Genomic DNA, 24,959 nt, shown 5'->3' with positions numbered 1-24,959 from the left:
TCGAAAAAACGCGCAGCGTTGTAGAAACAAGCAAATACCAACCTGTCAATCTCGAAATCTCTCTCTCTCTATCTCTCTCTCTCTCTCCCTCTCTCTCTCTCTCTCTCTGCTCATCCCAGCATCGTCGGCAACCCTCTCCTCCTACTCCCGGTGCGATGCGCAGTACGCGTTGTCGTGCAAAAAATAGCGAAGATGGTCACAGCCGAGTGACGTAGCCGGTCGTCATGAGCACTCCACTGTGCGCTCGTTTGAGCCACTTTAGCCTGTCATTTGCGAGCCGGTCCCCCCGCGCTCGCCGACTCTTCGCTATATAGACCACTGATGCCCACACCTCCGTCGGCTCTGCTGGCTCGACGCGAACTGTCAAGACGGCGGCGTCGATCGCTGTGCCACACTATACGCGCTGCGGAGAGACAGCGCGTGTGTCGGCCTTCTCGTCGTCGTCGTCGTCGTCGGGGGTGCAGAGTTCGTCTTATCACGCTTTCTCTCGCTCGTGGTTTCACTTCTGCGCGCCGAGGCGCGCGATCTCCAGGCGGCCGGTTATATTCCACGGAGCGAAAGCTCCAAATCAATTAGCGACAGAGGAGTCGTATAATAACTGTCCAGGCGCATCAATCACGTCCTCTTGGCTCCTCTCGCTCGCCGTATAGCCGCGCGAGACCGCGCACACCTGTGCGCGCTTCGGCGGCCTTATAGAAAGGCCGAAAACGCGCGTGTCTGGAATTTCAAATCCAGGCTGACGCTATGCCTCGCCGCGCGGATGTACACATACTAATCGGGCGAGCCTCGCGGCTGATAAATCAGCGGAGATCTGCGAGCGTTCGAGAAATCGCGATTTTTATTTCAACCTTTCTCTATACGGGCTCGCGTGTTTATCGATTCCGATAAAGGCGGCGAGCGATAACGACGCCTGCAGAGTGTGCAGCGGTGCTGGAGGTGGACTGCGCTAGAGCCGTGCAGCTTGCGACGGTTTTCCGAGCTGGATTTCGACAGGCGCTTATCGGCCAACTGGGGATTAGAACTGCAGTCGCTGTTATCTCGGCGGCTTTTAATTAAGTTTGTCCAAGGGTGCAATTTCCGGTAGAATCAGCTGGTCCATCGGTTGCGATGTGTACGTTACAGCGCCGCGAGGAAAATCACTGCACAATCAACAAGCAATCTAGCCGCACAAGGGCAGCTGATTGCTCGAAAAAATTATCCTCCTCCGAGCTAACCACACCGGCACTGCGGATGGGATGTGAAAACGGTGTAACGATTTTCAAATTGACCACCGGCTCCTCGATGTTCTCGTCACGATGATGACTCCACGGAATCTCGAGGAGAAAAAGATTCCAAAAAGTAAACACCGCACAGCCGTAAACAAAACGTCCACACCGTCGCGAAGCGGTAGCGAGTATAGGACGGACTTGCCGGAGGCGCCGTTTAAAAATGCTTTTATAAAAATATGCCGGCTGCTGGTGGGGGTCCGCGAACACGAGAGGAGGACCAATCGCGCGTATAACGGCCCCTTGGCGAGTCGCGTTTTTTTTCCTGCGTTTTCCCGCGGGAAGAATTCATACGCACGGCGTGTCTCGATTTTGGTGTCGCGTGCCCGCATACCTGATGAATTACATATCGTACGTGAGCTATGCTAGGCTGCGTGTATTTATTATTTTACGAGCGCGCCACGTTGGTCTTTTTTTCGCGTATTCCGCCGGCGCTTCCTCCTTGCTCTCCGGGCCATTAGTAATTGGGATTTTTGTATCAATTTTCTCGTCGACTTCAAAATAACTTTGGAATCGCCAACATACGCCACCGAAATTACGCCACAACCTACTGATTGGCGGGATCGCGAGTATTCAATCGCAAATTATTCAGCCCACGAAAATACGAAAATTTGACACACGGCGCGAGCTTCGCCGAACGATACTGTTCCTTTGTCTCCTCTCCGTCCGATGTACGCACGCACCTCCGTCCCTCCGTATACCCGCAGCTGCGAAAATTACAATGTCCGCGGCCTTGTCGGCATTTGCCTTCATTGCTGCACTGATCGCTAGTCGCGCGCGCTACACCGAGCCAACGAGAATAGACGAAAATTTCGATGCTGGACCCCCTCGGTTGTTTTAACGAGCTGATCGCGCTTGGCATAATAAATTTTTCTCGAGATAATTTGAATTTTTGTTTATACGAGTTACTATAAGGTGCAGAATGAGAAATCGGGTTGGTGGTTTATTGGACGAGTTTGTTGTATAATAATGATCGACGACATTGAGTATAATTGCGCGCGCTTCTTGGAGAGACTAGTTTGGGGACTGGTACCTTTGTATTTTTGGGGCTCCTTTCAATGCAGATTTTCAATTTTAATGATAAACTACAAGATTTAGATAAACTACCAGACTTTTAATAACTGGTAAATAGATACTTTCTTGATAACACGCAGATAGTCTTGTATGCGTTCAAGTATCATCTGTTTTGATCACAAAGCTGCAAACAGTTATTTTAATTAAAAAATCGCGAACCATCTGACACGTATCCGCAGATAAAATGACAACGCAATGATAGTACTGTGGATCAACACTTCAATGTACGATCGTATAGGTATCATCACGTATTGAAAAAATTATTTCTTTCTTTTTGGAAAAATATTATTCCGCACTACGGTTCCTATTAAAACTAGATTATATCATTATCGAATAATTGTAGAAAAGAAATTGCAGAGTATTGAAGATTATCACAATATGAAAGATATCATCGCCCCACCTCTAAGAAGTGTCACCGTCTGGGCTAAATTATATATTTCATAATAAATCATACACATTTGTGATTGTCTTAATTCTTTCTTTTATTGCAATAACATTACTCATAACATAGTAAAATATGATACGCGACTTATTTAACCGTTACTCAATATAGATATATTTACTTATCGATATTGATAAACCATTATTTGTAAGTTTATCGATTATTGGTTTCTAAATAAAAGTATAATGTTATCATTACATTTTAATATTACCAACAATAGATCGGAACGAATTAATCTTATAAGTAATATTACTGTCAGTATATATAAAACAGTATCTATATAATATAGCAAAGAAATAAAAAAACAAGTAGCAGTGGTATAAATCATTTATCCACGAGGAAACCGATCGAAATCGTCATTTCCAACTCAAACAATAACTCCCCAGAACAATAAGCGTTAGACTACCTGTTCTCCGCCGATTAAATCAAAACTCCATAAATCTATCGTCCCTCCAAAAGTCGATCAATAGGTCGTAAACTGGCATCAGAATCGAGATCTATCTTCGGACGATGGATATCGCTTTCAAGACCGGCCAGACGACAATAAATAAGCTCCGTCCACTCGTAATTCCCAGAAATCGCGCGTATGTGCAACGTGAAAATCTTATACGAGTCTTGTCACGCGCGGAAAGAAGCGGCGGATGCGGGCCTCGAAAGTTTTCGCTCGAAAGATACGAATACGGACACCGCTTCCGCGTTTCCGCAGCCTTCGGGGGACTTCCGAATACGCGAGTCCGGTGCGCAAGTTCCACACGACGTGTCTGAGACGTATATACATTTTGTATTTATATACGTGAGGATGGGCACGTTGCTTTGAAAAAATACGCAACGGCGTCGCGTGTGCGATCGCGTGTTTGGATTTTAACGGCGACTTTTTCGGGTCTTTTTCCTTGGTTCGCTTGCGGGAGCCACGGTAGTTTGGCGAATGTCGCAGTTTACTGCCGATTACGAAACGATTGCACCATTCGAGTTGCATACAAACTTTTACCGTACTGTATAAGATAAATATTGTCGTAATTAATTATTTTTATGAAAGCCGAGTGACCGAAAACCAAATCAACGACACATCGCTAATTACTTTTATGTCTGACCAGATACAGTGGTTATCTACTCAGGCGTCTGATAATATGTTGAATCTTCAATACCGATAAATCTTTTTAACGACGGATAAAAAAATCACTCGACACCCTCCATCGAAGATAAGAGACATATAGATAACCCAGAGCTTTCCAAGTAGCGATTACTCATCTGCATAAATCCTTGACGCGTCCCCTCACGGCGGGGCAAAGTTCGACAAACGCGATCGAAGCGCGAGCGCGCACCTTGAGCGCACAAACGTCGAACACTTTACAACAGAAAGCGAGTTGCGCAAGCCATTACACGCTCGTTTCTCGCAAATTCCTTTTGTTGTTCGCGACGCGTTGATGAATTTATTACGAGGACTTGCGAAAGGATACGTACCGTCGTATGCGCGAATGAAGCGCAAATTTTCTGTTTTACACGGGCGCTCCGAATGTTTTTCGAGCTCGTTGCGCGTATGCTGCGGCGATTTGAGCAAAGGTTAATGGATTTTTGAATCGACCGTCCTCAGAGCTGGTTCACGGATGGATTATCCGAGTTTTCGTATTCGCGGTGTGCGCTTGGATATATCATTCCTAAGCAAAATTTTAAAATCGTGACGAGGCTTAGAGCTCAATTTCTTTTTTTTTATTTTCTTAATAATTGCATCGAGTTAAGTTAACAAATATGAAGGTTTGTAGCAGTACTGAGTAAACTACTACTCGTTTATACAAATTTTATCGTAATGAGTAATGGCAAAATCATATGCATTTTTAAAAACAAAAGCACATGTCACAAGAGAATTCTGTTCGCATCACCGATAAAATTTATATTTCTTGCGTATTACATAGCAATGATAACGTCACTTCTATACGTGAGTTTGTACATATATTAATGCACGTATCATTGGCATTTGATGAATCCTTAATTTTCAGGGTTAAATGAATGCAAGTGTCGATAATATAGAAACGCATTTTATTCATTATCTACACTTATAATAAACATATATATGTTTATTTATGTTATAATAACAGCTCAGGTCCCATGCAACTTTCGAGTCCATAATGTGTGCTAAGACATATTTATGTCAATAACACTAAGCATATGTTTACAACTTCCATAAAATATTTATCAGAGTAACAAGCATTAAAATTTTGTTAAAAATTTTTTAATATATAAAAACGCTGTAAAAATGGCACTTTCGACTCCTAAATATCTGTATAAAAATTTTCAAAAGCTGCTTTCTGAGTTGACAATTTTACGTGACATAATAACTAAAATCATGTATATAACCTTTCGTCTTTTTCTATAATCTGACGCAATTGACCCTCCGACACTCGTATTACACTTAGGCTCAATTGCTTAAAATTAGATTCGGCATAACGACTTTGTATGTATATGTATATAAGATGCGCATCGACGAAAAGGATGAAACTGCATACTCTCATCACTTTATGTTTATTATTTAATTTCCTTTTATCTTGACTACTATTTATTATGTTACAATATAATAATCAAGAATAATCTTTCATTAGACAACGTAACAGATGTCAAGTATTATTGGTAGGGAAAAAATGTCATCGATGCCGTCGCGTCTAGATTGTATATTCTATAAAAGTTAAATAAAAAATACTCACTATACCTATTGTGAATGTTACGAGAATTACAAAAAATAAAATTAAAGTTATCATAACCTAGATCGTCTAAATCTTTTCCGAAAATCTACAAAATAACAAGAGGCTCAACTTATTGCTCTTCCGAAACTTATACATAATTTTTAAAACCTTCATTACTTATACAAGATTTTTGCATTATTTGTTTAATCTCACATGTGAACCCTTGATTTAGAAAATGATGTTTGGATTTCAATGCATTGCCTGGTAAGAAAATTAAAAAAATGTACGAAATTCTAAAGTCTTAGTAAAAACAAATTGTTAAAGAAATCAATCGAGCACCTATTGAAATCCAACTACTTCGATCGAATATTTACACTGTACAAAGTTAACTCTAATCAATATCGATGTTATGAAAAAATAATAGCAAAAATAAAAGCGCGTACATTATTGACCGCGATCGAAAATATAGCAGCATTCTCGGTACTGAGATATAGCAAAGCACGAAGTAATAGCAACTTGATATTAACGAATCTTTTTCATAAAATAAAGACAAAAGTCAACAACAACTAAAATGTATCTCTTAAAAACTATCAAAATAATCTCCACTGTTTGTTTGTACAACATTCGACGGCCCTGCCGCTACATAGTATAGCCCTTTCCTTTCTCTCTCGCAATAACTTTCACCGCGTCGGCGACCCTTCCCAACGCCAGGCTAACAACCTCTCCCACGGTCACTTGCCAAAAGTAAAGCTCTTGACCAGCTCCTGTATGAGCAGGTTATTGCTTTCGCAGATCTTCCTGAGCTCTGCCACCTCCTCCTTGAGCCTCGCCGCCTCCTCCAGCGTCGTCGCCGGTTCTTCGTTCATGTTCGTCCTTCTCCTCACCGAAGCATTCAGATCGAATTTCTGGTATCCGTAGATCGTGCTATTGTTGCTCCGCTTGCTCGACAGCGTGGAATTCAGTAGGTTGCCCTTGCGCTCGCGAGCGACTTTGTAAGCACCGGCAAGGACGTCCCGGGGCAGTCGCTTCTCGCGCGGGTTCAGCGGTCTCACGGTCAGCACGGCCTTCAGCGGTGAGGGCAGCACCAGCGCTGTCCACCTCAGCACCTTCATCAAGCATTGCGGTAGTAGGCCGAGGAACAATGCCGTCTCCAGGTCGCAGATCAGCTTCGTCTGTCTTACCAGCTTCGCCAAACCTGCCGTTTTTTGCAGGCCCTTGATGTCGTGCACGGCGATACCAACCAGTAGGTTCATGAGGACAATGGTGACGAAGAGAAGGAAGAGGACGAAGGACAGTTGAGCGGAAACTTGGAGGAGGATCCAGGAGGTGCCACCGACGTCGACGGGCCGGCCGCCTTCTTCCTCGCCTGGGAAGAACAATTCCTCGAAGTCCAACTCTCCGGTCATCATGACCAGCACCTTGATTAGACCCGTGTGCGGACTGCTGAACGACTTGGACCGAGGGAATATCACGCAGAAGCTCGCCGTGAAACCTACCAGTAGGCAAGCATAAGCCAGCAGGAGTTTAAAAACCTGCGCCTGGACACTGGTGAACATAGCGACGTAAGCTCCGAACATGGGCAGCTGCCCGATCATCAGCATGAGGTTGCTCCAGCCGCAGAGCACGGCAAAGGCGCCCACGTGGCTCTGCCAAGTGTAGGTCCTGCCGGTGTAGACGAACGACGTTGCGAACACGCTAACGATCACGCACCACTCGACCATGTTCTCGGCTTGAGTGAAGAACTGTCGGACGGTGGAGTAGGTCAGGATGCCCATGAGCTTGCGCAAACCCTCGAGTACAGTCAGGACCACGAGGGCGTACCATTCGACTTCCAGGACGACGGGATGCCTGTACAGGAAGCCGTTGAGGCCTGTGGAATTGGCGCAGAGGGGACGGCTCGAATTGTCGAGCTGACCGTGGGACTCGTTGTAGCAGTTGTGCGCCAGAGCAGTTATCACCCACGCCGTGAGAACTAAGACGTAGAGAAGGTAGAAGAGAAGCCTACCGACGTAGTACTTTCTGATCTTTTGCCACTTGAGGTGCAGAAACGACTGACACAGCGGATGCTCCAGTATCTCCTTGTAGCCCTCCTTCACGAACGTTCCCAGGTAGCCGATTTCTCCCTGCTGCTGATGTTGAAGCAGCGGATGAAAGTCCAACCTCAGCTCGACCTCGCCGGCGGCGGAACCGTGCTGATGCATGCTGATTGAAGCGTCCAGCCTCTGCTTGAAGCAGTTCAGCGACGACGGGGTCTTTCTCAGAATGATCGACAGCGCGCTGGTTCCACCCTTGGTCTTCGCGCTCAGATCCGCTCCGTGCTGTATGAGGATGTCGACGCACTGGGAGAGCTCGTTGAGGGCGGCCACGTGGAGGGGCGTGTACCCGTACTTGTCGGGCTTGTTCACCTGGGCCTTCCAGCTGATGAGCATCTCGGTGACGTCGTAGGCCAGCAGCGACCTGCCGAGGGCGACGTGCAGCGGCGTCCTGCCGTCGTGGTCCTCCGCGTTGGGCTCGCTGCGGCTGTGCTGGAGCAGTGCTTCCACGCACTCCAGTGAGTGAGTCCTCGCGGCCAGGTGCAGGGCCGTCTGGCCCCTCCTGTTCCTGACTGCCGGATTGGCGCCCTTGGCGAGCAGGAGCTCGAGGCTCTCGGCGCATCCGGCCTCCGCGCTGAGATGGAGCGCCGTCTCGCCCTTCCTCGTCGACACGTTGACCAGACAGCCCGCGGCGAGCAGCACTTTGAGGCAGCCGGAGTCGCCGCGCTCGGCCGCGTAGTGTATCGCCGCGTAGCCAGCGCTGTCCAGCCGATTCAAGGTGGGGTTCTTCGGCGCGAGCAGCCGGAGCACGTCGAGGGCGTTGTTACGGGCCGCCGCGTGGAGGACCGTCTCTTCGCCGAGCGGCGACTCCTGGCTCCAGCCGAGCTGCGCGAAGAACTTGGCCACGTCTATCGCGTTGCCGAACGCGGCGAAGTGGTACGGCGTGTGGGCCTTCTTGGAGCCGACGTGGACGTTGTGGCCGAGCAGGTAGCGCACGCCGGAGAGGCAGTTGCTAAAGGCGCAAAGGTGCAGGGCGGTCATGCCCAGCTCCGGCTCGGAGTGGTTCAGATCGGCGCCGTGGTTGTGGACGATCGGTATCAGCTCGCCGAAGCCGAGGAAGCTCGCGTAGAGCAGCAGCGCGTTCAGCTCCTGCGGCTTCTTGCAGCCCTCGAGATACTTGTCGGCGCTGGCCAGGTCGAGCTTGCCGGCCTCCAGCTCCTCCACGACCAAGAGTCTGCAGCCGAGAGTCCGGGTGTGCTCGACGAGCAGGCCCTTGAGGTAGTCCCTGTTGATCTGGACGGCGCAGCTGCTCTCCTCGCTGAAGGAGCTCTCGCTGAGGCACATGGAGTAGCAGTGGGGCTCCTCGATGGGCGGCGGCGTGCCGTACTCCATGCAGCGGTCCTCGCCCACCCAGGTCGGATCCTCGGTCGAGGGCAGGGAGACACGGCGCGTGGTGCTGCTGCAGTTGCTGCTGCTGAGGCAGCGGCCCGTCAGCAGGTTGGACGAGGTCTTGGATTTGTGCGCCAGGGCCATCGCCGAGGCCGGGAACTGAATGCTGCTGGAGCTGCGCTCGAGCTGGACGCGTCTGTTGCGGGTATTGTTGTGGTTCACCGTGGTGGTGTTGTTGTTGTGGACGGCGGAGTTCGGACTAGCCGGAAAGACCTTGTCTAACGGAGACGGCTCCTCGCTGCTGGGCTCCGCCATTCTGTCGACGTGCGCTTAGGCTTTTATTTCGGATCACTGAAAGAATCATTTGCTCTTATTAGACGTGACGTATATTATTAGGGGTGAGAAGTTGCGTGCGAGGGAGGCCGATTTGTTAGGATCGTTCGTTTTGGTAAAAATATTCTCGCAGCGTATTACCGAGGCACCGATTACATCGCACGAATTTCCAATCACTATGACGTACGGCCGCTTGTCGAAGAAAAGGAGCCAAAACTGGGCACCCAACAAAAACACGCTCTCGACTGTGAGCAACAAAAGTGTACCGACGAAAGAAACCCGACCTGCAGTGACGCACTACTCTGCTCCTTTCCGTTCGATCGTCAACAATTAATAATTCGAACAAAAGTCAGCGTGAGCCATTGAGCAGGTATTTTCCTTCGCCGGTTTTATTGTCGCTCGAGGGTATATCATCGCGATCGACAATCTACACGTACATGCCACGACGCGGAAGAGATTTCACGATATTTTTTTCCAAAAACACGTTTGTATCTTCTTCGTGAAAAATCAGCGAGAGATCAAGGTAAATGGCGACGCCCACGCATTACGGCACGCTGATCGGATGGACCGATCGTTTTCCCAAAATAGAGTCAGCTCGACGCGAGTTAAGAAACCGGCCGCTCTTCAAAAGTAACGGCGAAATATTCGAAGGAAAGGTGCAGTTTTGCCGTCGCGTGCAAGGCCAAGGTCGCGCGAGGGATCAGCTACTTGTAACACGCACTTCTTTCGTCAATTACCCGCCGCGGGAATTCGTCGTTCCTTTTTTCACCGCTAATCAAACATAATAATCAGCACAATGAAGCGCTTTCTCACTCTTCCATTCAGTAGCTCAGCCGGGCCTATTTACCGCTGCTCGAGCTCGCTGTACGTATATATATTACAATTAAAATACGACGGAGGGATTTTACGTACTTCTTTTGTGGCTCTCGGGATTCGAGCGATGAGATCAGATTTGAGTATGTAATTCAATTCGATCATCGCGACGATCGAATATTTTTCTCTGCGTAATCAATTATGGCTACCGATAATAAACGGCTAAACGGCTAACGCGAAAAATTTCGAAAATTAGATTAAGAGACAGCTCAGCAGAATGTACGCGATATTTTAATTGTAACAATTGGATCTTCCTCTGAAGCGCACGCGGGATACGTCACTTTTCTCTGCGCCCGCGTCTCTTTCTCGGCTCCGCGCGCGAGCGGATGTCAATTGGACAATCGTGCGAGCATTAGCTATGCTCCCGTTCGCTCTTCTCTCGCGCCCGGGACATGTGTAGTACCTACCTTTAGCTTCGACGCTCGTCGCGCGCGCGCATATGTGCATTATATTTACGAATTCGAGCCTGATATCACGTGCAAGACTGAGTAGACGAGTGTAGCGTATGCTTTGGTATTAACCGAGGAAAGACTATCAAATTTAATTCGTACAGATTAGAGACTATAATGGCTCGTTGTGCCGATGGAATTTTCAATCTTATTATGCGATTTCATCTTGAAGAGACTCTCGACAGTTGTGGATGGAAATTTAACGATTACGAAAAAAATGAATTTACGATCAGATTAGAGTTATTAATTAGTAAAAAAACGTACCTCGAACAACTACTTAGTACGTACACAGTTAAAATGACACAGAAGAATCTCAACGCAGGGAAATTAAGCGCAGTTAAATGTGACACTGGGTCACTTGTAACGATGAAGTTTCTGCGCGTTTCCGCGGCTCTTGTAATTCATTTTACACACGCGACCTGATGAGGTGGTTATGCAACGATTATAATTAAACTCGAATCAGACAACTTACTTCGACAGTTGCGGTACTGTAAACACTTAGTTTGAGAGCGAGCTGGAATTCTCGGAAATATTTGATTCGATGACAGGAGAATCTGTTGTGAGAAGGATCCTCATAGTGAATCGAAGTCGGAATCGGCGTTACATATTGTTACATTTTAATAAACGGACATTTAATTCCAGGAAGCAAGATCAAAATGTTTGTCCCACCATGCGATACATTATACGATCGGTACTGCCACATATCTAGCATCGCAATATCTACACGTCTCCCGACAATTCAATCTCGAGTAGTCGAAAAATTCGCGTAAACGTTCGAGTTTTCTCCCCCCGATACGCTCCTGGAATCACACAATCCGATAAAGCATGAACGTTACGATAAAGCCTATATATGACACGAGATAAGAGTCTGGCCGATCGATTGTCGACTGATATTCGCATATATTCGCGCGATTTGTTTAATCTGCTATTTATTCTAAAAAGCTCGGGGCGAGGAGCTAGAGTAGGACAAACTGATACGGAGATTGGTCTTAATTAGGAATAAAGAGCTGCGCGTATACTTCAGTGATTCATTGTGCTGGGTGATCAGTTTGGATTGTCGCAATTAAAAATACGCGTTACAGAAATATTTAGAGCCCTTCGCGAGTCGATTAGGAATAAGAAAAATTACACGACATGCGCGACAGAGTCGTGAATTGCAATCATCCAACAATCTCAACATTACGAAATGTCGCGTCACAAGTCAGGATCGTACTGCATCAAAGCGCAACCTTGAGGTACCAACTGCACCAATTCCTGTACTATACGTACATCGGGCGTCACTTATGTTCTACGCCCGGACGAGCAACCGTCGCAGTCTGAAAACTGCGGATGGCAAAAATTGCATCGCGATCATTCCTTCCTGGAGTAGGATGAATTTTCGAGCCTTATTAATTAATTAATCCTTACATCATTATCATCATTATATACGATTATTGTAAAGTACTGGCGTAAATTGCGTAAATATATGTGCTACATTTTAAAAGGCTCCATTCCATGAATAGAAAAAATGAACTTATAACGGTCGCATGCATCGTTTTATTCATTCACTCTCGCGCAGCTTCGCTCCATGAAAAGGCTGGGCTGCGTATACGCGACGGTTCAGCAATCATGTTATCACTCGTTAATCTATACCGAGAAGCTTCGTAGACGAGCGGCGCGAAGAGTCCTGTATGAAAATATTACAATGCCGCGTGCGCGTACAAGAACAATTTACAAGCGTTTCCATTCTCCGACAATATTTTTACCATCACTGCAGGAGGAAAATCATTGGACACGTTGCTCGCATCTTGGAATTTCCTGGAGTGAACCGTCTCTAATAACAACTCCGTCACACGATACAACGACAGCAGCAGCAGCGCACGACAGAGCACGAGAGTCGACACAGAAAATCCTCACTTTCACTCCAGCAAACTCCGAGAAGAGGCGAAATGTAAGCAATTCATAAGGAGAGCACATCGGGAGATATCTCTGCGAGAATCACCTTGAGGTAAAAGTAAATTCGCGGCGAGTTGTCGGAGCAGTTGCCTAGCAGGATGATGAACCTCGGGGGCGAGAAAGGTGCGTGCGGCATGATCCTGATGGCCGGCTGACGGGGAGCAACATCGGACGGGACGGCGCGCGCGCTTCGACTGACCGATCGGCGATCGCCGCAGCCACCGACGCATCGAGAAAGAAGAGCTGGCCGCGCTCGCGTGCCGACGCGGAGGAGGGAGAGAAAGAGAGAGAGAGAGAGAGAGAGAGAGAGAGAGAGAGAGAGAGAGAGAGACCGATCGCCGATCGGGGGCGTACTTGCCGATGGTACTTGGGCGTATTGGTACAGGACCACTGATGGATTATTTGGGAACCATTTCATTTTAAATTGACAGTAGAATACGAACCGCGCAATATAACAAGATAAGAAGTTGCCCAGCCAACTCAGAAAAAAATGATTCGCGAGCATAAAAATTTCCATTCGAAAATAAAATCGAACATTCCAACGAGGATTTCGTTTCTCGGCAGTCGTATATTAAGCCTTCAAGTCGAACCTCAGAGCATTTTTTATATCTCGAATATAAAAGCATTCCAAAAGCTGAATTATCGCAGCGACTCTTTTCTTGCTGCATGTCGAAAAATAATTATGCACCTCACGTGTAGAAAAACTCACACACTGCAGATTCCATTTTAATCGTCATTCGTTTACAAGCTCGCATGAGTGCATACTGCTGCAGCGACTTCTTTCCTCGTTCGCCTTATCCGCTGCTATAAGACCCGCATCGTCTGTTCAAACGAAAAAATTCCTGAGCTGCTCTTCGCCAAAAATCCTTTTAGTTATATGGCAACAGCCCCGAGCTCATCCCAAAAGAAGCATCGAGAGGCTGTAACATAACGCGCACCGACTTCGCACCGACCGTTTCTCTTTTTTCGGCAAACGACGAACTCGCAGCAAGATGTTATCCGAGAAGCAGGAAGGTATATAAGCACGAATTTAAACAAGGATAAGGCTTTGATAGTCACGTGCAATTATTAGAGAAGCCGTCCCAATAACGCGCGAGAGTGATATATATATATACACACACACACCGGTCTGCATCAGTGCTTGCGTCTCTCTGTTCAATGATGCACTTTTCCGTGATCCGTTTACATTTCTGGATAGTGCCGAATGTGTTATCGATCATCAAATTATGTAAGTTATTGGTGACATTGTACCCAGATAACGTAGATTTCTAATGTAAACATATCACCTAGTCAGTATTGGGCATGATCTCGTCATTGATTGCAAAGAGGAAAAACGTAAACATCCTCTTATACTGGCAATGAACGAGTGCCTCTAGACCAGCCAGTCGCTGGCGCTCCTGAATGAAATCGTCGCGTCCGCATTGATAGGTTCTATTTTAACCGGCGCGACTACGACTGCGTGGGGATTTCGAGCGCAAGTCTGCTGCGTGCAATGGACATTTGCAGCCCCGCGCGCACAAGTGACGGATTGAGCCTGGACAATTGTTCCATTGAGACCGGGCCGCGTTACGCGATACAGATATACCGATGAGTAATTGCAATTTTTTGTCTATTTTTCGAATAAATACTCGCGTCTAGTTTTTCTTTAAACGATGACATAACAACTAGGTTGATGTGCGTTATTAACAAATCCAACTACAAGTATACGTGTAGTTGCCGACTTACGTGAAGATTTTCCTTGTTGTGAATTACGAGATTGCTATATATTTTTTAATGACGCGGCGTTATAAGATTCTACTTCTGCATGCGAATAGCCGGTCGAGCCCAGACTGGTTTTATAATATTCTACTGACACGATAAGCGTAGTCGGTTTTGAATTTGAGTCCTTTAATGACACGCTTCAATTGAATATAATAAACCAACGGGGTATGTTTGAATTTTCTACAACGAATTTATGCAAATTAAATATTCTCTAAAGTGGCATTTACAACCCACCTCGCGTTTGGCGTTCCTGCGAAAGGCAAAAAAAGAAAGTTTGCTATTTATAAACTTAGGCGCATCTCCGTCCTGATGCCGACTCTCCGAGTAAACAGAAATTTCATCAACGAATCGACAAGCTTGTAAAAAGTACGAGCTCATAAATTAAACAATAGTCACATTGTTTACGACGCATCTTCAAGCATCCTGGCCGATCGAGATCCTGGCCTTGCGCAACGACACACCGTATAATCCGATTTTTCCAGAGCCAATAAATAACGTATACTCGCCGACTGTAAAACGCATCTCCGCTCCGCGAAGGTCGTGCCGATTTTTCGCTGATGTTCGCATGAGAATACACACTGGCTTTCGCGTAGTGAGAATTAATAGAAAATGGAGAAGGGTGACGGATGCTTGCGGAATGCGCGGCTCTGAAGGATCTGCGGCTTTTCCACGCCAAGTGGCTCTCATTATTGCGTTCGTGGAAATCTGCGGGCGATTGTCTAGAGGATTGAGTTTTATGGGGTTTTCGGGCGCGAATCGAATGCGCGAACAACTTTTTCCTTGACGCGAATTCGTGTCATCTGATGATTATTGTTATAGGAAAGTGGACCTATACGAGTTTTTCTTTTGCAAAAGTTTTAATAATAATTAATGGATTGCAAAAAAGCGAGTTCGATTTGAAAAGTTACGCTGGCGCCAGGGGATAGTGGGAGGCTACAGCTTTACGCACCGGTTGTAATCCACGGCTACGTGAATAATGTAACGCTTAAAGGGATTCTTCGAACGGAAATATTTTGCGCTTCTGCACACAGCCCAAGGAGACTTTCGTCGTGTGCGTATTTTTTTATGTGCCAGACACCGGTTCCGTTTGCGGTGGATTTTTATTGCTATGTGATGTGTACGATTATTTCGGAATCATGGCTTATTGTTAACAGGTTTATCAATCGGCTCCTTCGCACGCAATTATAAGACTGATTGCGTTTGATTTCTGTTCATTTAAGACGTATGATTTTGTTATAAATTGTATACAAGTTATAATGCTCTTGGGCTCTCGCCTGCAGACAAAAGAAAATTTCGTATACATGGACATGGAGTCTTAGTTGAACAGAAAACAACGGCAAAAAAAAAATCAGTTCCTATACCTGATGTAACTATTGCATTGATAAGTAAAAAAAAAGAATTACTCACCTTATTGCTTCTCCAACACTTTTAGTTGATTTCGTCACTGGTAATTTCTACTTTTTTTCATACGGCGCGCACAATACGCAATTTATTCAAAAGTCTCAGCGCTAACTTCTTCAGATAAATATACACGATTACGTTCAATGAAAGTTATTTATCAATGTGTCATACTTTTAATTCACTGCGGTGTGAAAAAATACGGAAGAACAGAGTTTCACCTCTGTATATTCAACGGCGTGAACAAAATTAATTGTAACGTTTATAAATCATTTCTCTGACTAAAAGAGCTTCTGGATAAAATGTATAATTTGATTTAAAAAATAAAACTACATCACATACCTGTTCACGGGATTGAGCGTACTTGATGAAGTAATTGATGAGGGGTTTTCCGTTAATTATGATTTTTCCGGTTCCTTTGCCTTTAACGGTTACACTACCTCGTGCTTCTTTTCTCATGCAATCTGCAAGAAACCAGTACACTGTATTAAATATATCGCAATCAGCGTGTTTAATATTCGTAGACTTATATCAATTTACCTGGTACTGTGATAAAAGGTCTGCCTTCTTCGTCATACTCCAGCTACAATTACAAATGTATGTGTATAATATGGTGTTCCACTAGCTTTTATTAAATATCGATCGACCAATTTTTAAATATTGTATAATACCTGTGGTATCTCGAAGGAATGTGTGAGAGCCCTCTTTTCCATTCTAAACTTCATAAGATAATCTTTGGCATGATTCGCATAGGGATGGTCAGTCAACCTTTTAATGCTTGAAAGGAAATATTCGTACTGAAAGTATATTCAAGAAATTATAACAAAAAATTTTAGTATTAAAATGAATTAATAGATTTACTGAATTACATCAATATCTCCCACTTCTTCCAAAAGAATTTTTTGCAGTTGTTCATGATTAACCCAATCTGAAGATTGGAGCTCCCTAAAATACAGATTTATTTAGCCAAGTAAAACATTGTGTTATACCGTGTTTTAAAATTTTTAAGCTTACTCTGCTGCATGTTGATCAGGTGGAATACCTTTTCTTATCATCTTGTCTTCCAGGTCATTTAATTTTAGCAAGTTGTCATATATATCCTAAAAGTAATTTTATACAAGTTAATTTCATTCTCACTATCATTATAATAGAGCATACAATGGTATTTTGTACTAACGTGGAGTGCTTGGTAATAATTTGGTTTTGTTGTATAAAAGAGAGAATGAAATGGTCTTCCTGATTCATCAAACTCTGCTGCTTTTTTAGGAGGAAACATGTCTTGGGGTGGTTTCATAACAGGTCTTGCTGCCTTGTCAAACAACCCTGAAGGAAACAAATATTCTATTGCTCTCTACAAAAAATGTAAGTGCATATCTATTAATAAAATCAGATGAATATGAAGATCAATGAAAGTACTTTGTATGATAACTCACTTCTACATCTGCTTGAGTAAAATGTTCAGGATCTTCTCCCATCATATTTGCCAAGTGGCGCTTGCCTATATTGTAGTCTTCTTGTTCTTGCCGAATGAATGTATCTAGAAGTGGTAATTTTTTTTAAGTATGCAATTGAAATCTCACCATTTCAATTTGATAAACAAATTGCGGCATACCGTGAGCTTTAGCACGTTCCAAATAAGCTATCATAGCTTTGCTGATTTTCCTTGGTTGCTTCTCAGTAGATGCTGGCTGTTGCATTTCTGGTTGAGCAGCAGTTGCAGTGGAGTACAGGGAAACATTGTTCTATAACAAAATTTAATTATAAATCCTAAATCAATAAATTGTGTGCCTTATAGACAAGAGGTTATGTATAGTATTCATGTGCCCCATCGACTTCAGACCATATTAGACTACCATTTATAATTGTAAATCTTACCATACGATGCACTATTCTATTTAATAAACGAGACGTGACAACATTTCTAAACGTTGTTAATTGTGAAAAAATAGAGCTGGAAACTGACATCGTAAAATGTTCGGCAGTCGCCTCACTCTCTGCACTTCTGCGGTGTGTGTCGGCCGTTTGTTTTGTTTTTAGGTTAGGATTTCAGTATCGTGCGCAGTGCCAGCCGCCACTTTTCAAAAGTCCCGCACATCTAAATCATCTCCGCTGCTCATCTCCGTTATAAATTTGCTGTGTAGCAGTCCTTAAATAATTATAACTACAGGTATACATTTTTCGATACAATTTAATATAGAGACAATGCAGAGATCGTGTAAAACATTCCCGACGGAATATCAGTATGAATTTACAAAGAAAAAATCAAGGAAGTCCGAGCCGTAAGTTTATAGCTTCGTTATCTAAAATGTGCATTCGAACGCTGTTTTTTATATCAATATTTTATTGCAATATTATACTGCGCATACCTATATGAAAAGACTTTTCACGACGTCATAAGCAAAAATTTCTAATTTACAACATTTACATATTCATATTCACATATCATTCTATTTATACCTATAATATGTAATAGGTGTATCTATATATAGGTATGTATCTGCATACGCGCAATAGCACTTTATACGATATTATTATGTCGATATTAGAATATCTGCATAAAGCATATATATTATAATAAACCTTGATAAAACGAATTATGTAATAAAATCGATTCTAAATAGAAATAATATTTTTTTCAAAAGTGAAATATTAGTACAATATTTATTTATATAGATGATAAAATATTTTATTTCACTTGAAAATTCATAATGTCGGAATTGTTATTCATGTGTGTATAGCTTTCGACCTGCAGAATCTTGGGAATTAGTTGGGACGCCGGAAAACTCGAAAGATTGCGAAGAAAAGGCGGAAAAACTTCTCAAAAAATTTGCTCTAGAACGCTATCAAACCGCCTACCAGCTGCACTACAACAAAAGTCCAGATGAGAAAGAGGAGGAAGAGGAAATCGACTTGGGAAACGAGCTGATAACGTATCTGAAAAAATTGTACTACGATCCGCATACCGACAAGACTCTCAAACAATCTTACACTACTGCAAGAGGTATATTATATGGACATTTATGCAACCATCATGAAAAACAAAAATTGCATTTCTTTTTTGTATAAAAGCTATGCTCATGATCGAATAAGTTTCGCTTGAACCGTTGCAGTGTTCGGTTACGTGAGTCCAGGAACCCTGCACGCTCAATTGTCCACTTACCAGGACACTTACGGGCGCACCGGCGGAAAAGTCATTTTGAAAAACGTCCAGAAAATGATTGCCGCCAAGCGTAGGCGAATCATCCAATCTAAACTGCAGGCCAACGTGCAGTCTTCTCATTAATTTCTTCGTTTGCGCTATACGGATATTTTTAATTGGCCGATAATTGATTATTTCGCCGCAAGTATAGTAATGAGAATTAAATAAATTTTGCGACTGTCATTTTACATTTGGCGTTTAACCTTTTAAATTATCATCACGCATCATCACCACGATCCGGTCAAACCATTGAACTCCTTTTCGTATTATAAAAGTGTATAGTGACATAAGAACGCAAAATGAATTACGAAATTGACGATGAAATCCGAGATTTTGTAACATCTTACTCGAAGGAGTATGGTCCAAAGCGAGTTCAACAATTTTTCAGAGCAAGACCATTCTTCAGCGAATACAGAGAATCGAATCCCATAAAGGACGCTTACAAGGAGTACTTGAACCTTCAGAAAAAGAATGAACGCTTGCCGCCTCGTAGACGCACCGAAAATCCGCAAGATCTTCTCGACAGAGTGAATCAAATCACAACATATTTTATTAGCAAAATAATTTTATTATTCGGTTTTTTTTTTCGTTACACATTTCATCCATAGGTGCGAAGCGAGCTTTCGCATTTGAAAACGTTCTTACCGCGAGATCCCCCAGATGAGGCGCTTGTTGAGCGGCAGCAAAAACAGCTGTTTCAAAGCGCCTACCAGATTGAGTTCGCCAAGAACTTATACAATTGCTCTTCTGCGCTACGTATGTTGCTGTGCTTTTTTATAGCTAATATCAAATAAAATGTTTTCTATGTATTTTGCGTGCCGACTCTCTCAAGCATACTTTCAATATAGAAATTTCGAAGTTTTTTATGATTGTCCAACACTTGAATAAACGTTGCTCGTAATAATTATAGTGTGTTTTGCGAATTATCTTTTGGATAATAGTACTTGTATCACATTTTTCGAAGTACATCTGATCTGATGTATGCTTGAAAGGGTCTGAGACTGAAGCTATTGTCAGTGCATTCATATAATAAATCATATATTCCGCATCTGGGGCTCAGTCTGTCGAATGTTTAATTAGATTCTTGCTTAAATACATAGTTGTGTGTATGTGTATATACATATATATATATATATATATATATATATATATATATACACACACATCCTTTCATATAATTAAGTCTTCTTCTTGTCAAGGTATGACTCGGTAAAATAGCTATTCTGTAAAATTGGTTGGATAATCGAATGATTCACTTGTATTAAATACCGAAGTCATAACGTACGTATTACATTGCATATGATACACAGGTGATCAAATCAAAGAAAATGACTCGATGAACATGACGTTATCGGAAAAAAGCGCAATAGCGGAAACCGAGCAAAAGAAATCTTTTAGAAATCCTCGACACGTGGGCGGTGATAATACATTAAGGACCCAGAAATTAATGAAGCCGCCGGACAATTTGACTGTCGATAAAAAGGAAAGAGAGATACTCCGTGTTAGGTAACGATTATAATTTTGTCTGTTAAATATTCAAGTTTATGAGATCGATTTTTTTCATCAATTGATTAATGTTGATTTGATCAAAGGACCGGATTTAGCGAATATCAAGACATTATCGGTAAGGCAGGGCGACGAATAATTCAAGAACAATTTTTAGGTCCATCAGTACCTGTAGAGGTACCAGACGAACACACCCGAAATCCAGACAGTGCAAGATCAAGCTGCTTACATATTTTGAGAAACGCTTCAAAACATCATCTTATGTCGCAAGTTTTTTAAAAGAAATTTCGGATTCTGGCAATCAAAAAAATTGTAAAAATCGTTTAATTTTTTGTTTGTTCTTTCTGTTTTTCGATTATTAATTGTTTTAAGTCCTTTGTTAAGAATGTCAATCTTTATAAATTAACGCTATTACATCATCCTATTATATTATACCTTTCGCTTTCCTAAGATATTTAAATTATTTTTTCGCTTGCATACTTACAAAACAATCACCTATTCGTGCACACTTTCAGGCATTTATATACAGAAATAGCAAAGAGAGTCACGTACTACACGAGATTACACAGTATACAAAATCATATAACGTTTTTGAAACTGCAAATAAAATAGCAAATATAGTTTGAAGAATTTTATTGCTATTTGACTCTCCTTGCGCTTAAAATTTTTTCATCTACTACATTAAATTTTATCTATATCAGTACGAGAATGAATTCAACGCCTTTTGTTCAGCACTGTGTGACAGTAGCAAAAGTGTAACGTTCAACTCAATATTACTAAAATTAATGTTAATTGTACTTGCACTCATTCTTTTACGAGTTTTATTTTTCTGAATAACTAGATCCTCATATACGTTTGCAAAGATAGAAGCTAAAGGCAATGTTTGTTAAAGGACCACCACACCAGTTATATAGATATACTAGTGAATGCTAATTTACGCGACCATTTGCTCCCAACTTCTGGAAAAACGAGCGCTTTTATGACTCTCAAAAAATTACAGGACCTAGTTGTGGGTACAATCGTTGCGCGGTAGTGAGCTGGGCATTATGCATCAATGGAATCCTGGAGAAAAAGATACTTCACAGTACGCTTTCCTTCCGAACCACTAACCTCGGCCAAAATAAACAATAGACGATCGATCTGATCTAACCCAAAATATTTGACATATCTGGAAAGTATTTTTGAAGTATTCTTTTCCCTTGGGAATTTCCTGATAAATGCTGTCCCGCTCACTTCCGCGCAAAGATTGTACCGACAACTAGGTCCTGTAATTTTTTAAGACTCCTATGTACAGCCGTTTTTCTAAAAGTTGGGAGCAAAGGGGCGCGTCAATTTAATACGGTTAATATATCTATATAACTGGTGTGGTGGCCCTTAAGAACAAACCATGGGTTATATATTAATTTAACTTGGGTAAGTTCTAAATTTTCCAACTGACTTTTTCGTTGCACGAAGTTTTACTCTCAAATTACTAGAAACATTAGACTTGGTGATCCTGATTTAAAAATCCAACATTGTAAGAAAAGCTAAATATGAGGTCACTATCGGTTGTCGGTTAAAAATTATGTAGGATTTTTGTCAAACCGACTTGAATATGTCAAAATACTTTACACAACTCATTCCGTAGGATTAATTCAACTGAACTGGACTTATATAAACAAGCTTTTTTTACGAGAAGACGTTAGTTAGTCTAAATTAAAAATTGATTTGAGAAATCAACCGTTTTCAATTTAATGATATCCCTCTTATTAGAGCTAATACCATCAACGATTATGCAAGCGTAGCGCTACGCGCTGTGAAATAATAAATATATACACCAATATTGATTTACGTGTAGTGATTAGTGATACAAAACTACTTCTACTTTCAGAGTCTTCCATAGATCGCATACTTTCACGATAAGTTGATGAAACCACGCATAAATCTTAAAATAAAATTATAAATTTATCCTACACATCCTATTTTATGTCCACTAACGTTCCATCGTTGATCATATCTGGTAAGACATCTCCGCTGGCTCCATTCTATAACACACATTCATAATTGACGCATAAAAAAAATTTGTTTATTGTTTTTGAAATAGGCATAGATAATTATTACCTCTATGATAATAGTGGAGGTCATATCAGAATTGTGCTGCATTCCAGCGCTTGAAACTGGTATTGTTATAGTTCGAATATTGTTACCAGTTGAAGTTGCTATGTGTTGGGCCATCATTGCGTTATTGTTTGTTCTACTGTAAAAATCGTGTTATTACTCAATTATAAAAACAAAAAATGAACAATATTCATTTAACAACCATAAATATTTACCTCCTCTTTTTCACTTGTCCAGAGTGAAACCGACCACCCTCTCCTCGTATTCGATTCATAGCATGTCGGTGTCGGGACTCGTGAAGGTATTTCTGCAATTCATTAAAGACAATGTCAAAAATTGACTTTACTTTCAGTTGTTTATTTCAGATAAAAAATAGTGCTTACCGGTCTCTCTTTAGGAATTTTTCCTTCAGCTTCCAGTTTTGCTCTCGCTTGTCTACGCTTAAGAATACGTCTGTACTGTTTAGCGTTGACATAGAGAGGTTCCTCCTCTAAAAACTCAGCATTTGGAAGAGCTACTCGTTGGAATTGCGGTTGCCCGCTGTTACCAGGTACCATCTGTAAAAAACGGATACAATTGAACTTTTCTAATAATTTTGAAGCATTGTTGTTTCATACCACTTGTACTTTGAATCTAGAAGTAACAAATCAAGCAAGGTATGAACATTGAATCAATTTGTTTTATGTGCTGTAAGATAAGGCTCTCATATCGTGTATTGGTGTTAGACAAAAGCATTTTTCAGAACAAATAGTGTTAATTTTGTGCTGAATATCTGCTTTTATCAGTGCTGTTATCGTTTCACAGTGCATGCAATGTTGCTCTAAAATCACCACAAGTCTGCATAAGGTGTGTACACAAACTGTGCTAGTGAAAGAGACTTTTTGATGTAATCACCATGACAATGTTTCCTGCCTGTGTTGCTGCTGCTGTCGGAGTAGCAATTTGTTGGACTGGATTCGATGCAGGAGCAGTGGCTGTCTGGGTCGTGGGGTTGGCTATTTGCATCAGGTTTCCGTTGATATTTATAACTACGAGGCAGAGTGGTGCATAAGTAATAAAGTACTACTTTTATATTATATTTTGGAAAAATTGCACAGAGCGTTACCCACCAGTAGGTTGAGCCTGTTGCGCAACTTGTCCCTCGAGTTGCACAGGCTGATAGATATACGTCTGGCCATCTGGTGTCTGTATTATCTGTGGTGTCTGTGGCTGTTGAATCACTATCTGCTGTCCTGCTCCAGCTAGACTAGAGACGGGAACTACTTGGATCTGGCCATTGGGTGCTGCTACTTGAATTGTCTGAGGAAGCATCATGGCTTGGCCACCTTGGCCCATCTGTACAACTTGAACCGTACCTCCAGCCCCGCCAACCATCACGGTCTGGCCTTCTTGAAGCTGATCCATCACACTCTAAATGCTGGAGAACACACAAATTCAAGAGAACATTAACGAATGCAAATGTAAAATCCAAAAGTGGGACTCTCATTTTCAGTCTCAAGGAAGTGACCTAGACCACCAGAACTGTTTTGAAAGTCAAATCAATCTGCGTACACTATAAATAGAGGAGTACGGACTCCCCAAAATATCATCAAAGCCAGGACAATTGTTCAACTCGAGCAGAGGACAAGCCATAAGAGATGTGCGAAGCCATCTGGTCACCTAGATTACATAACAAGAGCAGACAAACGCACCCCCAACCCTTGCCGTCGGTCAACTTCCGCACAGAACACCAGTCTCTCATTGTTCGCGGCTGGCATTACACCCTTCCGAATGCATCCACCTATCTCTCTCTCTCTCTCTCTCTTTCTCTCTCGGCATCACGCACACATGCATCAGCACCGCGAGAAAGGACTGCGCGTACGCACGGCCGCGAAGTGCATCGGAGCTCGCGCGCGCCTGTGTGGCACACATATGCACTGGCTCTCGCCGCACGAAATGTCAATACCTCCTCGGCGTCGGCGGCGGGCATAATTCGATTAGGACACTAGCCGAAATCCAAGAAGAAGCAGTGGAGCAGCGCATTCCGGAACAATCAACGCGCGGGCACTACACGACACGACACTGCAGACGAACCGAGACTCACTCCGGGCGAGGCGAGCACTGCAGAGCCAGGACGGCGCGAGGCGGTTGGCCCGCGGAGGCCGTCCCCGGAGAAGACTCCAAGCGAGCAGCTGCCAACGGGCCGAGGGGACGGACAACTCGCGGAGCAGTAGCAGAGCAGCAGCAAACATGGCGCGTGTCCCGAGAAAGCGAAGGCGTCAGTTCTCTTTGTCGCGGACACTCGCGGCAGTCGCGACACACGGGCACAGGAGGTGCGGGCCCCCGGGTGGCCGGGCGAAATCGGATTTTCGCGGGCCACGTCGTCCGGCTGTCTGATAATTTGTGGACTTACATTGGATATTTTCGTCGGGCTGAGTTTCCCAATGATTGGTCGGGCGCAATCGAGGACCAATGGTCGGGCCGCCGAGCCAGCCGTGCATTGGTGGCCGTGGTAGGGGGGGAACTGCCGCTCGCCGAGCTGCCGAGCAGT

At 43.3% G+C, this 24,959-nt stretch overlaps 6 protein-coding genes across 15 annotated transcripts in view; 2 read left to right on the top strand and 4 right to left on the bottom strand.

Annotated features, from left to right (window-relative positions):
• The window catches only part of LOC100120411 (hymenoptera-specific transient receptor potential cation channel, subfamily A), a 6,555-nt gene extending 4,204 nt beyond the window's left edge, over positions 1 to 2,351 (bottom strand). The window contains exon 1 of the mRNA XM_001604007.6: positions 43 to 2,351. The gene's annotated coding sequence lies outside the window, so the exon portion shown is untranslated. The remainder of the gene's footprint in view (positions 1 to 42) is intronic.
• The window catches only part of LOC100120356 (28S ribosomal protein S9, mitochondrial), a 22,642-nt gene extending 4,981 nt beyond the window's left edge, over positions 1 to 17,661 (bottom strand). The window contains exons 1-9 of the mRNA XM_001603955.4: positions 17,503 to 17,661; positions 17,240 to 17,369; positions 17,061 to 17,164; positions 16,805 to 16,978; positions 16,642 to 16,727; positions 16,497 to 16,572; positions 16,299 to 16,424; positions 16,168 to 16,210; positions 15,970 to 16,091 (exon numbers count right to left, since the gene is read on the bottom strand). Of these exons, the coding sequence (XP_001604005.2) occupies positions 15,970 to 16,091; positions 16,168 to 16,210; positions 16,299 to 16,424; positions 16,497 to 16,572; positions 16,642 to 16,727; positions 16,805 to 16,978; positions 17,061 to 17,164; positions 17,240 to 17,369; positions 17,503 to 17,592 (951 nt within the window). The 5' untranslated portion in view covers positions 17,593 to 17,661. The remainder of the gene's footprint in view (positions 1 to 15,969; positions 16,092 to 16,167; positions 16,211 to 16,298; positions 16,425 to 16,496; positions 16,573 to 16,641; positions 16,728 to 16,804; positions 16,979 to 17,060; positions 17,165 to 17,239; positions 17,370 to 17,502) is intronic.
• On the bottom strand, positions 4,799 to 15,925 carry LOC100120383 (water witch). Of its 2 annotated transcripts, none has more exons than XM_016984310.2 (2): positions 15,637 to 15,925; positions 4,799 to 9,229 (listed from the first exon to the last, which is right to left on the bottom strand). In XM_016984310.2, exon 2 carries the CDS (start codon positions 9,191 to 9,193, stop codon positions 6,188 to 6,190), a length of 3,006 nt encoding a protein of 1,001 aa, XP_016839799.1. In that variant the 5' UTR covers positions 9,194 to 9,229; positions 15,637 to 15,925; the 3' UTR covers positions 4,799 to 6,187. The 2 variants fall into 2 exon arrangements, with proteins under 2 accessions (XP_016839799.1, XP_008210692.1); XM_008212470.4 differs by lacking the exon at positions 15,637 to 15,925 and adding an exon at positions 12,515 to 12,681.
• LOC103316808 lies at positions 17,584 to 19,306 on the top strand. Of its 2 annotated transcripts, none has more exons than XM_016984311.3 (4): positions 17,584 to 17,906; positions 18,366 to 18,628; positions 18,738 to 18,971; positions 19,215 to 19,306. In XM_016984311.3, exons 1-3 carry the CDS (start codon positions 17,830 to 17,832, stop codon positions 18,908 to 18,910), a joined length of 513 nt encoding a protein of 170 aa, XP_016839800.1. In that variant the 5' UTR covers positions 17,584 to 17,829; the 3' UTR covers positions 18,911 to 18,971; positions 19,215 to 19,306. The 2 variants fall into 2 exon arrangements, with proteins under 2 accessions (XP_016839800.1, XP_008210697.1); XM_008212475.4 differs by having other exon boundaries at positions 18,738 to 18,976; positions 19,215 to 19,304.
• On the top strand, positions 18,999 to 20,962 carry LOC103316809. The gene is made up of 4 exons (XM_008212477.4): positions 18,999 to 19,353; positions 19,435 to 19,582; positions 20,137 to 20,332; positions 20,419 to 20,962. Exons 1-4 carry the CDS (start codon positions 19,126 to 19,128, stop codon positions 20,609 to 20,611), a joined length of 765 nt encoding a protein of 254 aa, XP_008210699.1. The 5' UTR covers positions 18,999 to 19,125; the 3' UTR covers positions 20,612 to 20,962.
• Positions 20,667 to 24,959, bottom strand: LOC100120267 (nuclear transcription factor Y subunit alpha). Of its 8 annotated transcripts, none has more exons than XM_008212467.4 (7): positions 23,981 to 24,795; positions 23,539 to 23,846; positions 23,324 to 23,457; positions 22,813 to 22,986; positions 22,645 to 22,736; positions 22,433 to 22,568; positions 20,667 to 22,356 (listed from the first exon to the last, which is right to left on the bottom strand). In XM_008212467.4, the coding sequence occupies exons 2-7, from the start codon at positions 23,831 to 23,833 to the stop codon at positions 22,291 to 22,293; spliced, it is 897 nt and encodes a 298-aa protein (XP_008210689.1). In that variant the 5' UTR covers positions 23,834 to 23,846; positions 23,981 to 24,795; the 3' UTR covers positions 20,667 to 22,290. The 8 variants fall into 8 exon arrangements, with proteins under 8 accessions (XP_008210689.1, XP_008210691.1, XP_001603926.2 ...); XM_008212469.4 differs by lacking the exon at positions 23,981 to 24,795 and adding an exon at positions 24,822 to 24,955 and having other exon boundaries at positions 22,155 to 22,356; positions 23,342 to 23,457; XM_001603876.6 differs by lacking the exon at positions 23,981 to 24,795 and adding an exon at positions 24,822 to 24,954 and having other exon boundaries at positions 22,155 to 22,356.

The sequence above is a fragment of the Nasonia vitripennis genome, chromosome 3 (genome assembly GCF_009193385.2).
Source record: "Nasonia vitripennis strain AsymCx chromosome 3, Nvit_psr_1.1, whole genome shotgun sequence".
Taxonomy (NCBI): domain Eukaryota; kingdom Metazoa; phylum Arthropoda; class Insecta; order Hymenoptera; family Pteromalidae; genus Nasonia; species Nasonia vitripennis.
Note: the sequence above shows the minus strand (reverse complement) of the source record. Positions and strands in the feature narration are given on the sequence as shown.

What these genes read in the sequence shown, in the direction of transcription:
- LOC100120383 (XM_016984310.2), bottom strand. Translation starts at nt 9,193, where the DNA reads ATGGCGGAGCCCAGCAGCGAGGAGCCGTCTCCGTTAGACAAGGTCTTT.
- LOC103316808 (XM_016984311.3), top strand. Translation starts at nt 17,830, where the DNA reads ATGCAGAGATCGTGTAAAACATTCCCGACGGAATATCAGTATGAATTT. An exon ending in AAATCAAGGAAGTCCGAGCC is followed by an intron (nt 17,907 to 18,365) that starts GTAAGTTTATAG and finishes ATGTGTGTATAG; the next exon opens with CTTTCGACCTGCAGAATCTT. An exon ending in ATCTTACACTACTGCAAGAG is followed by an intron (nt 18,629 to 18,737) that starts GTATATTATATG and finishes GAACCGTTGCAG; the next exon opens with TGTTCGGTTACGTGAGTCCA.
- LOC103316809 (XM_008212477.4), top strand. Translation starts at nt 19,126, where the DNA reads ATGAATTACGAAATTGACGATGAAATCCGAGATTTTGTAACATCTTAC. An exon ending in CGCAAGATCTTCTCGACAGA is followed by an intron (nt 19,354 to 19,434) that starts GTGAATCAAATC and finishes TTTCATCCATAG; the next exon opens with GTGCGAAGCGAGCTTTCGCA. An exon ending in AGAGAGATACTCCGTGTTAG is followed by an intron (nt 20,333 to 20,418) that starts GTAACGATTATA and finishes ATTTGATCAAAG; the next exon opens with GACCGGATTTAGCGAATATC.
- LOC100120267 (XM_001603876.6), bottom strand. Translation starts at nt 23,833, where the DNA reads ATGGATCAGCTTCAAGAAGGCCAGACCGTGATGGTTGGCGGGGCTGGA. An exon ending in AGGCAGGAAACATTGTCATG is followed by an intron (nt 22,987 to 23,323) that starts GTGATTACATCA and finishes CGTTTTTTACAG; the next exon opens with ATGGTACCTGGTAACAGCGG. An exon ending in GGACAAGTGAAAAAGAGGAG is followed by an intron (nt 22,569 to 22,644) that starts GTAAATATTTAT and finishes CGATTTTTACAG; the next exon opens with TAGAACAAACAATAACGCAA.